This window comes from Coenobita brevimanus, chromosome 86 (assembly GCF_032717465.1).
Source record: "Coenobita brevimanus isolate Jiangsu-jjx chromosome 86, ASM3271746v2, whole genome shotgun sequence".
Classification (NCBI taxonomy): Eukaryota; Metazoa; Arthropoda; class Malacostraca; order Decapoda; family Coenobitidae; genus Coenobita; species Coenobita brevimanus.
This window is the reverse complement of record NC_137039.1, coordinates 27106298-27118899: the sequence shown is the minus strand read 5'-3', so window position 1 is coordinate 27118899 and position 12602 is coordinate 27106298. Positions and strand designations below refer to the sequence as shown.

The following is a 12602-nucleotide window of genomic DNA, read 5'->3' as shown; positions in this document are numbered from 1 at the left end:
CGCCTCACGTAAAATAGGGTTAGAATGAGGGGGATTATGCAGATTCCTATTCCTCACCTCTTGTCTCGTTTCCTATTTTTGGTGAAAGAGTATAAAAATGTAAGTATGTAAAATTTTGAGTTGAGCGGTTGCCAGTGCCTGTGTGTGTGTGTGTGTGTGTGTGTGTGTGTGTGATTCACAGCGAATAACGGGTAACAGCATTGAATAACGGCTAGTAACAGTGAATAACGGATAGGATTAATAGCGTAGCATTGAATAACGGCTAGTAACAGTGAATAACGGATAGTAATAGCGTGTAACAGGATTCCTCAGCTAAAGGCTATTGCATCCTAAGTCAGCTGTTACGTCTCTCCACTTCCGGTAACCCGCCCACTTCCTCACGGTTCCTTGTGTATTTATTTGTTTATTTTTCGTATGCTGTATGTTTGTGTATTTTTGTAAGTCGTTGTGATGATATAATTGCTTTTATTTTAGTAAGAGTGCATAATATAGAATTCGTGATGTTTGGTAATGAATGCTGATATTTGACAAGGAATATGTTGGTCTGTGTGTGTGTGTGTGTGTGTGTGTGTTTGTGTGTGTAAATCAACCGCAGCAATTATATTTTTTCCTTGTATATAGGTCACATAACCGTACACAGGAAAATATATATATATATGCACATTCCTACTATTTTGTTACAAGGTAGAGCCGAGGTGTTCGTGGGGGTGATATGCGTTGGTGCTTTCGGTGCCAGGCGGTGGTCGGCGCTTGCAGGGGTGACAGCTGGGGTAGGGTGGGTGGGGGCAGGAAGTCCGGGAATGAGGAGGGTGGTTGGGGAAGATAGGGGAATAAGGGGTGGAGGGTAGGGGGTAGAGGGAGAGCTGAGGATTGAAGGGGATGGGGAGGCTTTTGGGTGGAGGTTCAGTTTAGAGAGAGAGAGAGAGAGAGAGAGAGAGAGAGAATGAGTAGGTGATCATGACAGTTAGAGGAGAGAAAGAATTGGAAGTATTACAAATGGGAATAAATATATGAAAAAAAGGGAAGCAGTGGGCAGGGTGGGGACTGACTGGAGTGACGAGAGGTGGAGGAGGGAGACGGAAATGAAGATAATGGGGAATAGAGTATGGGGTGAAAGAGCATCCATGAGGAATAGTGGGGAATGGGAAGTCTGTATGACCAGAAAGAGAAGCCATGGGGAATAAGCATAGGGAGAAGGAGAAGGGGACGAAGAAGGTGGGAGGTGAATAGAGAAGGAAACTATTGGGATTATGAAAAAGAATTGGGAGTAAGTGCGGGGAGAAAGAGAAGCATATGGGACGAGCAGAGTGGGAAGAGAGTCAGTAGGGGAGAAGAAAGCAGTTGGGAGTATGAAAATAAGAGAATTGGGATGGGGAGAACGAAAAGCCATGGGAAGTGGGGAAAGTCTGGGCAGGTTAACGACACCCAAGCCCCGCCCCGAGCCAATCACAGACCATGAGTCTGCCCAACGCAGATTTCAAACCTTGATTAAAATACCCGTTATCGGAAACCGTTACCAAACAGTTAGAAATACTCCTATGGCAGTTATTACCTCCGCCAACGAAAATTAGAGGTGGTTCTGTATTCATCCCCGTTTGTCTGTTTGTCCACGATATTTAAAAAAATATATATTGATGGATTCCATTGAATTTTGTGGATATGTGGGTCATGGGCCAAGGAAGAGTTTGTAAGATGTTGTTGGTGATCAGAGTTTGAGTCCCGGTTCAGGACCTTTTGACTTGTTTGTCCGCAAGATATCTAACAAAGTTATTGATGGATTTCGGAGAAAAATTGTGGATATGTGGGTCATGGGCGAAGGAAGAGTTGATTAAATTTTGGTGGTGATTGAGGCGTCTGGCGTAGGCGTTATCGGAGGTATTGGCCCTTTGAGTGCTATGTATTTTGCTGTGTCTGCTTTTGTTTATGATTATTTTACTGTTTACATTTTACTTTGTGGTTGTGAGGCTTGACAGTTGATTGGGAAATGGAAATTTGTACTTCCATGGCAAAACGCTGGGTACATGGGAGCAACGCGAACTTGTTATAAAGCCATTGCCAGACAGTTGCACAGTTCTATATTGTTGATGTTGTGTGTTGCATGGGTGTTAATATTATAAAGTTGCTTGTAAATTTTAAGATTGAGAGTAGGCGGAGAGTGTATACTGTATAGTTGCTGGTACTAGATGGAGAGAGAGAGAGAGAGAGAGAGAGAGAGAGAGACTGGTCTTTATTTGCTTTGGTAAGGATATTGTGTTAGGAGTGATATGTAGTGTTATGAAACGTTTAAGAGTCGTAGGAATTCATTTTTATAAATACTGTTGACATTTTTCTTCAAATATTTAAGATTGAAGTGTGCAATGGGAATAAGGTCAACGTCTTACGTCTTTTATACAGTCTGTATGATTATTTTTACCTCTGTTGTTGAAGTATTGGTTAGAATATTTTGAATTAGAAACCTAATATATATATATATATATATATATATATATATATATATATATATATATATATATATATATATATTGTGTGTGTGTGTGTGTGTGTGTGTGTGTACTGTATAACAATCTGGTGAGTGAAATCGATTGAGGTTAGGAAAACAGAAATCTTCAGTGTAGCCTACTTAAACTACTGAGTTATTTAAAAATTCCTATGTTCTTCACTCAATAATGAGTGAAATTGTGACTAATATAACTAGAGAGCTGGGAGGAGGATGCTCCCTGTCACTGTAGTCTTAATTAAGTATGGTCAAGATACGGGTTTGGTTTTTGTTATTTGCGCTTAAATTTGACAGTGAAACTTGTATGGATGCCTTGAGATTTTTTTTTTTTCGTTGTTAACGTTCAGATTTAGATGAAACTAGCTGGTGCTTATAGCACACCAACTCTGATTTACCAGCTGTCTTTATGATTTTGTTTTATTGTCTGAAATATTGAGTTGCTCCATCTTTATGGGTATCTTCAGCACGACTGTCCTCTTGCCTTCATTAGTAAACCGATCAGTACTTTATCATCACTAATTATCCATCGTGTCTTTTTCTGTGTGAAGTCTTGGAAAGATCACATTACTTCCCTTGTGAAGTCAGCTCATCAAAGGCTGAGGGTGCTGAGCCGACTCCCTGACTTTTTCACCTGAATGCAGTTGTCGCATATTCGTCACTGTAGGCGCCACAGGTTCGTTATCCAGTCATCCGCCCTTAACCCCTGACGACGGTGACGTCCTGCTTGTTTATTTATATTTTTGTATATTGCAGTCAAAACGATTGTATTTAGGTTAGGAGAAGCCTCTCGAGCTGCAAGGAGTAGATACAATTTTCATAAGCCGAATAAATGTGTGTGGCGTTTGAAGGAGCTAAAAGTGTGAATGTTCTGGACCTAGCCTCGCAGTCCTACACCTCGGAGGCATAATAAAGGAATGCCTTGTGTTTAGTAAGAGTTGTGACAAGAGCAGTGATTCAGACACTCTACTGGAAACGTGTCGAAGGTGCGGGGAAAGGGAGAGGTTTTGAAAGATTTTTGCGCGTCAGAACGATTGGCGTAGAAGTGCTGAAAGTTTTGGATTATTATTAATATTAGGCGAATGGGAAATCATATTAAGTGAGAAGTTGATGTATAATTGGAGTATCTTTATAACCGTTGACAACAGGAAGTTTCCTCGTGACGTATAAAGTCACTTGCCGGTAACCATAGTAAAATAAACCAAGTTAAGACGAGAGACAAGGAGGGGGGAGGGAGGAGCGAAAGTATTTCTGAGAAACTTGAAAAATAAATCGAGACACCACGTCAGTTGGTACCTTAACAATACTGAAGGAAGTAGAACGAGATGAGGATGGTGAAAAAACAGAGGAGGGTACGATAGTGGGGAAAAAAAAAAGTAGAAATGTTGATGTTGTTGAAAGATTCCCTGCACATATAGTGCAGGCCGGGCCATACATTAGCCCGGTCAGTGGTGTATGGGCTGATTAAAAAACAGTAAGTGGGGAGGACAGGACCTGGGGATTGCCCAGCACACACGTCCTGTCTCCTGACTGGCTTTGTGGTGTATGTGAAGTAGAGATACTAAGATGGGAGTGGAAGAATAGGAAGGAAGTGTAGTGAGGTCAGTCATGATGCTATTATATTTTGGATAAGAGAGGCAGGAACAGAAGTCGAGATATCGGTTCATACAGAACCAAGGAAAGTAAGATAGTACAAAAGGGGCTAAAGGAGAGAAAGAAGGAGGGGTAAGTTAGGGGGGGAAAAAGTAAAAGAGGAAGCGATAAGAACAGAATAAACAGATGGCAAAAGGAAAACAGGAAGAGGAGGTAGTCAGAATAAGTACAGTAGGTGGATAAGGGAAAAAGATAACGTTGGAAGAATGACCGGGGAGTATGAAAAGAAAATCGGGAATGCGGGAAAAGAACGCGCCATTACTCTCACCGCGCCAGTTGCACACTTGCTGTTGGAGTTGGGAGACGTACGGGACGGTGAGCGCGGGGAGGTTGGGGAGCAGTGACTTCGGACGTTGCTATCGTGAACGTGATCCGGAAGGCCTGTATGTGTGTGTGAATGGACCCAGGATATAATCTAACTGTTTGAGGATTGGCCCCGGAAGTGTAGAGGGAGAGGGGAATGGTGATTTTGTGGTGTTCATGGATTTTGAGCAGCTTGTGTTGGTAAAATGTGGTGTCGGTGATGAGTAGACTTGAGTAATAGTATATGCTAACCCACTGAGACCGAGGACGTAATTTGACTTAGTTTTGGTGCTACCGTGCGATTTTGATGCAACTTTCGAGAGCTTCCTTGTACTGAAGACGTTAGTGAAGGCTATCTAATCTCCAGATAAATCTATCAGACTTAAAAGTCTTCATAGCTGAGGATGGCAAGAGGAAATTGAAAAGACGTCATTATATAGTTCACTACAGTAATTTATTCTGTATACTCCCAGACGATCATATTATGCAGCATAAGTAGTCCTCATAGTAGCTAAGGCTATCTTTTTTTTTTTTTTTTTTTTAACATTTATTTTCCCAGTTTAGACCAGACGACAATGTTTACATTATTTTAATTATCAGAGTACGGTTTCATTCAGCTTAGGAGATAGCGAGCTGGAAGGGTTAGCGTAGATATAGCCCTCAGCAACAACTTCACTGCTACAGGTCCTTTCTAAGCCGATTAAAATTGTGTGGTTTAATCCAGGGTATAAGAAGAAAGACATTCTTTGCTAAAAGCATTTGAATCGTGCTTGAGGTCAAAGGTATCATGCTGACCTCGTTTTCATGACTCCACCCCAACTGTCGGCTGACAGTAAAGGAAGAAGGTGTACAGTACTTACAGGTAATTCTTCATCACCTGTGCAGGATCTGCGCTTGTTTACGGACCTAGGTACGTACAGTACTCTACTTAGGCAGCCACTCTCGGTCTGTATCACGATTTAATATATCCAATCCCATGGTTATATCATCCCCTCCCCAACCTCAAGCGCGCGCGTCGGCACAGTCGAGAAAGTAAATGACTGAAATGTACTTTTGACACCTAACTTTGATAGAAATTCCCAGCGCGTACAAGCGAAAGGGTTAAGAATAATATTGTCATCATTATTTGATCTTGGAAACACTGAATATCATTTGGGTTTTATGTTAAAATAAAGAAATCGTCGTTTGATTGGCTTTTCGCCATTACCCATCTCGTAAATAGGAACGTGAGAATTTTTCGTGCTATATCTTGCTTGAAATTATTGTACTTGGTGGCTTGCGGGGTTAGAGTCGGCTGTTACGACTGGGTGACGCCTCGGTGCGGAAGCGAAGGTCACGGCCGTCGGGAAATAAGGTCACGCTGAAACAAGGCAAATTGTCGCCATTATCGTCATTTGTCCTATTGTGTCTTGTAATGGCGACAGTAATAAAAAGAAAAGTAATCCATAAATATCATACATTGCAACAACACAAACTTGTTGCTTAATGTTAGGTCTCTCTCTCTCTCTCATATTGGAGGGAGGTGGAATTGGTTTCATAAAGCGTGGAAGAACACACACACACACAATTATCCCTTCGTGACGAGACGAGAGATCTTTTTCGAGTTCATGAATATCCTGACACTAGCAAGAATAGAATAAGTCATTGTACTGAAGGGGTTAATGGTGGTATTTCGAGTGTTGAAAGTGTGAAAGGTCATTATACAAGAGGAGCTACACACACACACACACACACACACACACACACACACACACACACACATGACCCCAAGAACTATTGATGAGAACAATGGAAGGAAGTGCATAGGCTGGCTGTACTGCTAAGATTGCTTTGCGAAACTGCTTAGGAACTTCCTCACTGAGAGGGTTGCCAATTGTCGTTGTTGTATTATTAGTATCAGAATTGTTGCTTTAACTCAATGCGCTTTTCATAAGTAGGTTCAAATGTCATGAAAGGCGTGAATCTGTTGACATGTAATGCCAGTTTGGAGGATGCCTGTATACTCGTATGGTTCAATTCGATGATAAGAATCGGTAGGCAACTCTGCTCTGGAGATTGTAACTTCTGAGTTACCAGTCCTCTTGTGTAGGCTGGACATTCAGACATGAAACTAATGATATATTTTAATATCACTTCTGTGGGTTTAGAAAATACTGAAAAGCATGAAAGATGAGTTAACCCAATTCATCCGAAATTTAATTTTAAGTTAATTCTTGCTACCACCAAATGATTTTCATTCAATTTACTAAGCATATCCAACAGTTTATGTTATTAATGCTACCGTATATCAGACCCCTCCCTTTTGAAAGTCTTTCTTAAACTAAAATAGCAGCTAGAATACAGTAAAAATGTCGTCAGTGGATTGAAAAGGTTAAAGAGGTAGAGCTCCCAGTCAACCTCAACTCCTCTGAGGTTAAATTTTTCAACCATAAACCCATCCTATCAACTCGAGAACACATTATTTTATCACTGGCCACTCTCCAAACTGTATCATTCAGCTTAGGATCTGTAACAGTGAAGGGGAATATTGAGGCTCTGATTATATACCGGTACCCCATCCTAGTTGAAAGCCCTCCATTAAGCTGCATATAATCGTCTGGCGAAAGGCGGAATTAAACTAAACACATAGTTTGTGCCTAACAGTTCTGGTGATAGGAATTAAACTAAAAACATAGTTGGTGCTAAAAGTTCATAATGGAATGCTGTAATAACTAACAAGCTATATAAATATTAGCAAAGATATAAAGAACAATAAGCAGGTGGACAAATAAGGAACCTTTATATAGAGGAATAACGAACAATGGAGACCAAAGATGAAGTGAACAAGATGGCAAGTGAAGCTGAGAAGCAACCTATCCTCATCATATTTAAACTGCCCATTGGTGAGTCTTGGGCCAGTTTGGGATTTTGTAATACTGTCATGCACATAAGTAGCACGGTTTATTTGAAATCCTTTGGTACTTATATACTGTACTGTGGTCACATGTTGTCAGTGGGACATCTCTTCATGGTGGCACTACCTCCCTGTGGATCTCCTGGGAGCCAGACGGTTCCAGCTTTCCCATTCCAATGGTATGTGATGCCCCAGCACTGCTGCTGTTGTAGGACACCTCACACTTTGGGAGTGCATTGACCAGGGTATGGATCTCTGATCTGCTTACCAGATCTCTGGCGATGGCCATTGATTTCCCTCATTGCTGTGGTGTCCCACCTCAGTGACACTGGGCAACCCAACAACAACTGAGGTCATAATATGGGGACATTTTACAATTGCACTTTTTCGAGATTTTGCAATGGTATATGTAAGTGCTGCTCTTTATGAGGCTTAGTATATGGTGTATAAGCAGATATTATACAGTAAAATTTACCTGAAAATGGTGATGGTGGTAACAGTACAGTAGCTGATTTTTTCTCATGCATCTACAACAAATTTCTTTCCCTGTTTACCAATTTATTGAGGTGGTAGGTGGGGGACACCCATCATCTACTCACATGATGTAGTGCTGCCCACTTCTTCCTTCATGTATGGTATATAATTCTTTTTCTGTGTGTCCACCTCTTTTCCTGTTTTGCCTATCCTTGCTATCACTATTACTCATCTTTTCACTTCTTGTGACTCTACACTGAGTGACAAGCCAAATGGTTTCCAGTAACACAGGAATCTCTTAACAGCATTGGGTGGTAACCATATAACCAAGAAACAGGGTGATATAGAGCCCACTGTGGTGCCCCTGTTAATTGAGTGGAGTGACGCAAATGCGTTGGCCACCCAATAACCAAACTTTTGCACTCATCCCCGTGCCTCACTGTAGCAAGATGCTGTCAGCTGTATAGGAACATCCATTTACTGCATGGGATGGCCCTGCAGGGATGGTTGCTTGCCTGTGGCTTATGAGTCTGTTGATCAGACAAGCTGGAGTAGTACAACACCTAGTATAGGCTTTACTGTATATGTTAATTTTATATAGTTTTCAGAAGTTACTTTTTTTTTTTTCATTTTTCTCATTAACCTTATTTTCAGGTGTTTCTGTAATTCTTCTCTTAACCATATTAATTTGTTAACAATGTTTTTCTTGCCAATTTTCAGGTGTTTCTACAATTCTTCTTCTCTTAACCACCCTTCCCCTCCCCTTTTTTTTCTAGGTACTTTTCTTGCCTTACTGTTGAATGCATGAAGTGTGATACCCTGTATTATTATAAAGTACATATTGGAATCTTTTATTTCTTACATTGTGATGCATGACTTTTCAGTTGTTTGTTATATGGTTAGAATATTGTTTTTCAAGTGGGAGGCATAAAAGTGTTCAGTATCTCATATAAAGACTGCACTGTACCTGTATATCATGTATCCACTATACCAGTTTCTCTAATGCCTTCTATAACATTCTTGGTGCAGGCAGGAGGAGCTTTGTGTCTCAGCGCCCTATGGTGTCTGGAACATCCTGTGTCACCATTCAAGTTGGTTCAGCTGGCAGGTCACACCAAGCTGAACCCTCCAACCATCCTCTCTCCTCCCTCAGCCCTGTTTCCTTTCCTGGCTTCCTCTCCTCTGCTTATAGTCATCTTCCTTTTAAGATTCCCCTTGATAGTCTCGATAGTGATGCTGTATATATGGCTAGTAAAAATATTATCAAGGGTCCAAGGGATAGTTTCAGCAAAACAGGTTCAGTCAAGTTTGGCAAGAAGAGCAAGCGGTCCCTCCCTCCAGCTGGTGGTGGTAGTGAGACAAAGACGAGTAGGGGTAATGATGAGAAGCCAGCTTGCCCTACCACACAACCTGTGCCTTTACCACGAACACATATACTTAATGAGAGGAGTAGTGCTGATGACTTAACAAACATACTGACAAGCAGATCCCGACACAGACTTCAGTTGAAGTTGGATGTGTATCCAGAAAGTAGTAAAGATTTCATTTCTCCTGAAGATATTGGAAAATATCAGCCAGTCCCTGATGTTGTTTCCATGACCCAGAGAGAGAGGATCTTATCTGATATGAAAGAAAATGCAACCAAAAAGGAGGATAACAAATCCAAATTTAAAATAAACAAAGCAAAGCAGCAACATCAACCATCCCAGGTGACTGAGTTTGATGTGAATCTGGAAAACAGCTTAAAAAACAAACCTGGTGACCTCACACAAAATCAAGACACAGAGGCACCAAATTCTGACCCTCCCAGTTGGCCAGTTCCCCAGTCAGCTCATCTAGTAAAATCTGTTGATGCCAGAATAGGAGAGACCCACAAAACTGAGGCATTCAAGTTTCAGTCACATAGTTCCCAAAAGTCTGCTTCTCACACTCGTAGTGAAAAAAGTCAGCTTGTGAGTTCAGACAATGCACTGCATATGGAGTTGATGAGCAAGTACAGTGCAGCTGCCCAGTCAGGTGAAAAGGTGTCATGCCTACGAAAAGTTAAAACAAAGGAACCCAAAAGTGTACAGGAATTGTTCTCAGACTATAAGTTTGATTTGCACAGTGATGGTGCAAAAGATGCAAAAGAAAATAGTTTGATTAATGAACCTGACAGAAGGGTCTCTGAAGGAACAAAAATGCAGTACTTAGTGGATATTAATCATAGAAATGACAGAGAAGAAATGGCTCCATTGCCTCCAGTGAAACCTGAGAGACTCCTAAGGAGGCATTTTGAAGTACAACGAGGGCCAGATCCCCTTAAATGGATGAAGAAATCCAGTCCCACACAGAACTTGGATGGAATGGGGCCTGAAACATATCAGGTTGAAAATCTCTCATATACCACGGGAACAAGAGCCTTAGATCATGGTCTTAAAAGTCACCATGAATCTCTCAGGGTACCATGGAAAGCTGGGGGAGAGGATGGAAGAGCATTTGACCGTGGAGCCCCAGCAAGAAAATCATACAGTAAAGTAGTGTGTTTGGTAAATTTGTAGAAGGAAAGGTAGTTTACAATAGACGTACTGTACATTAATCATAGATTTCGTATATTGATTTAGCACAGGTAGTCACCCCTTTCTCCTATTATTTTGAGATATTGTAGTTTGGATTTATTTGTCTTAATTTTCCCTCTTTAAGCAGTATATGCAGTATTGTTGTATATACTGTACTGAGTATTTCTGTGATAAAAATATAAATTTGCTTTCACTCCATCAGGTATTAAAACCTCCAATCATGAGAGTACAAAGCTGTAGTCAGTGAGATACAACATTGCCTGTTTGGCATAGGTATGGTACAGAAGGTTGAGCTTACAGTGCTTTTTGCCTATGTGAACCACAGCCTTTTAAAGACCCTGTAGAGTGAGACCAGACAAAATTGCAGTTAATTTAGATTTTCTCAACTTTCCATGGTATATAATTTTTGGCCCCTATTCCTGTTAGTTAAAGAAGCTCCCTACAATGTCTTTGTTATTATTTTTTCTATTTGGTGTATTAATGCATTCTTGTATGTTATTTATGTTTTGTGTTGATATAAATAACATACAAGAGAATAATAGTGTAATATGAAAACAAATAACATGCAAAAGAATTATTAGTTATATGCAAAATAAACCATGAAGGAAGAAGTGCTTGAAAGCTAAGGCCTGTGTGTTGATGAATTACTGTGGGGTTAGGTATGAGTAATCTAATCTTCTATACAGCAACTCAGATAGTCAGCACAATGCAAGCCTTGGTAGTTTGGTAGAAAATCCATAAATAGTGAAAGAGTAGTTGCAGTTGTCCAGTCTCATTATACTATAGGGTCAACCAGTCCTCACTGCTTTTCATTTCATAAGCCGACAGCAGTTGTGAATTTATATATGCAGGAAGTATGGCTTTAGAGCAGTATATATGGAGGGCCTGTTGTCTGCCATAAAGTATAATACTGACCTCCATTGTCAGCCTCAACCCTCCCCCCGCTTTTCTTATAATGCATCGTTATATACTTATGTTTAGGATACCAGCTGTCTGCTGAAGTGCAATATTTTAAAGTCTTTTGCCTATCATATAGCTTAAATGTGTCAAAAGGACACATCAAGCTTGTGATGCTTAATTTTGATTTTTACTTGCCTTCATATTGCAGCAGCTGCCTTCAGATGTTACTGTTTTTTTCTGTAGGATTACACATCCCCTAGTTCTCATCAGGTACTGGACATATTCTTTCATGATAATGTGATCTCTTACACACTTGAAACTACAGGACTCTGATAAGATACCAAATTCTAGCTCATGTACAGTAGATGGGAGTCTCATCAAGAGTTGTGAATTAAGTGTGTCAAGGAGCCATGGATCATGATTGTTTTTGTATATTATTACATATTGTTATGTACTGAGCTGTATATGTTTAGTGTACTAGAATCCCCTTCAGTGGCTAGTGGGTGTGTAGTGCTTGCGTAGTGTAGCTGTAGTAATGCACCCTTCTCCTCACAGGTGGCCTGGCTAGCTACACCCCAAGCAAGATCCAGATTGGTAGCACCTTCGAGCTGGGTGTGTCCCGGACTGCACCCCCTCCTCATGCCCCTCCTCCCCCACCCCCTGCCCAGATGGAAGGGGAGGAGAACGAGTTTCTGCGACCAGCTGATGATTCAGAAATTGTAACCTGGAGCGCTGAAAGCACGTCTGACATGCTCTTCTAGGGGGACTATGGCTTGCATTTCCTCAGATGTCTAGTGGGGTGCCTTGTTTGCACTCCCTAAATCACCTAGGTGGAGCCATGTGTACCTTCATTACCCCGTGCTCAATCAGAATGTGCCGCAGTGCTTCCTAGGGGAAAGTTTGGTGTTTGAGTTTGCACCATCTGCCACCTTTCCCTCACAGGTGGATGTTGGTGTTGCAGGAACTCTTAATGGCATCCTCTAGTTGTGATCACTAAAGTTTGAGATGTTTTTACTAAGCCGTTCGTGTGAGTGTGTGCTATTCTAATACTTTATTAGAATGAGTTTCAGCTGGCATAATTTTTTGTGTAATATTTTGTAATAATTATAAAGATTGCCTTTACTATGATTGTGATACAGAAGGTAGACATCATCAATATTTAATTTTCAATAGTTTTACTAATTTGTTTTGCTGCAACACATTTTTTTTTTCTTTTTCTTGTCAAGTAAGTGGTACTGTTCAACTCTAATACAGTGTACAGGGATTATTTACCTGTGATTTAAATGATTGTTATTTTATATTTTAATATTATTATTGCAGGTACTGT

General features: G+C 40.7%; 1 protein-coding gene across 1 annotated transcript in view; it reads left to right on the top strand.

The window, feature by feature from the left end:
• The window catches only part of LOC145410824 (uncharacterized), a 41346-nt gene extending 29310 nt beyond the window's left edge, over positions 1-12036 (top strand). The window contains exon 3 of the mRNA XM_080280943.1: positions 11831-12036. Within this exon, the coding sequence (XP_080137069.1) occupies positions 11831-12036 (206 nt within the window). The remainder of the gene's footprint in view (positions 1-11830) is intronic.
• Positions 12037-12602: the final 566 nt, after the last annotated feature.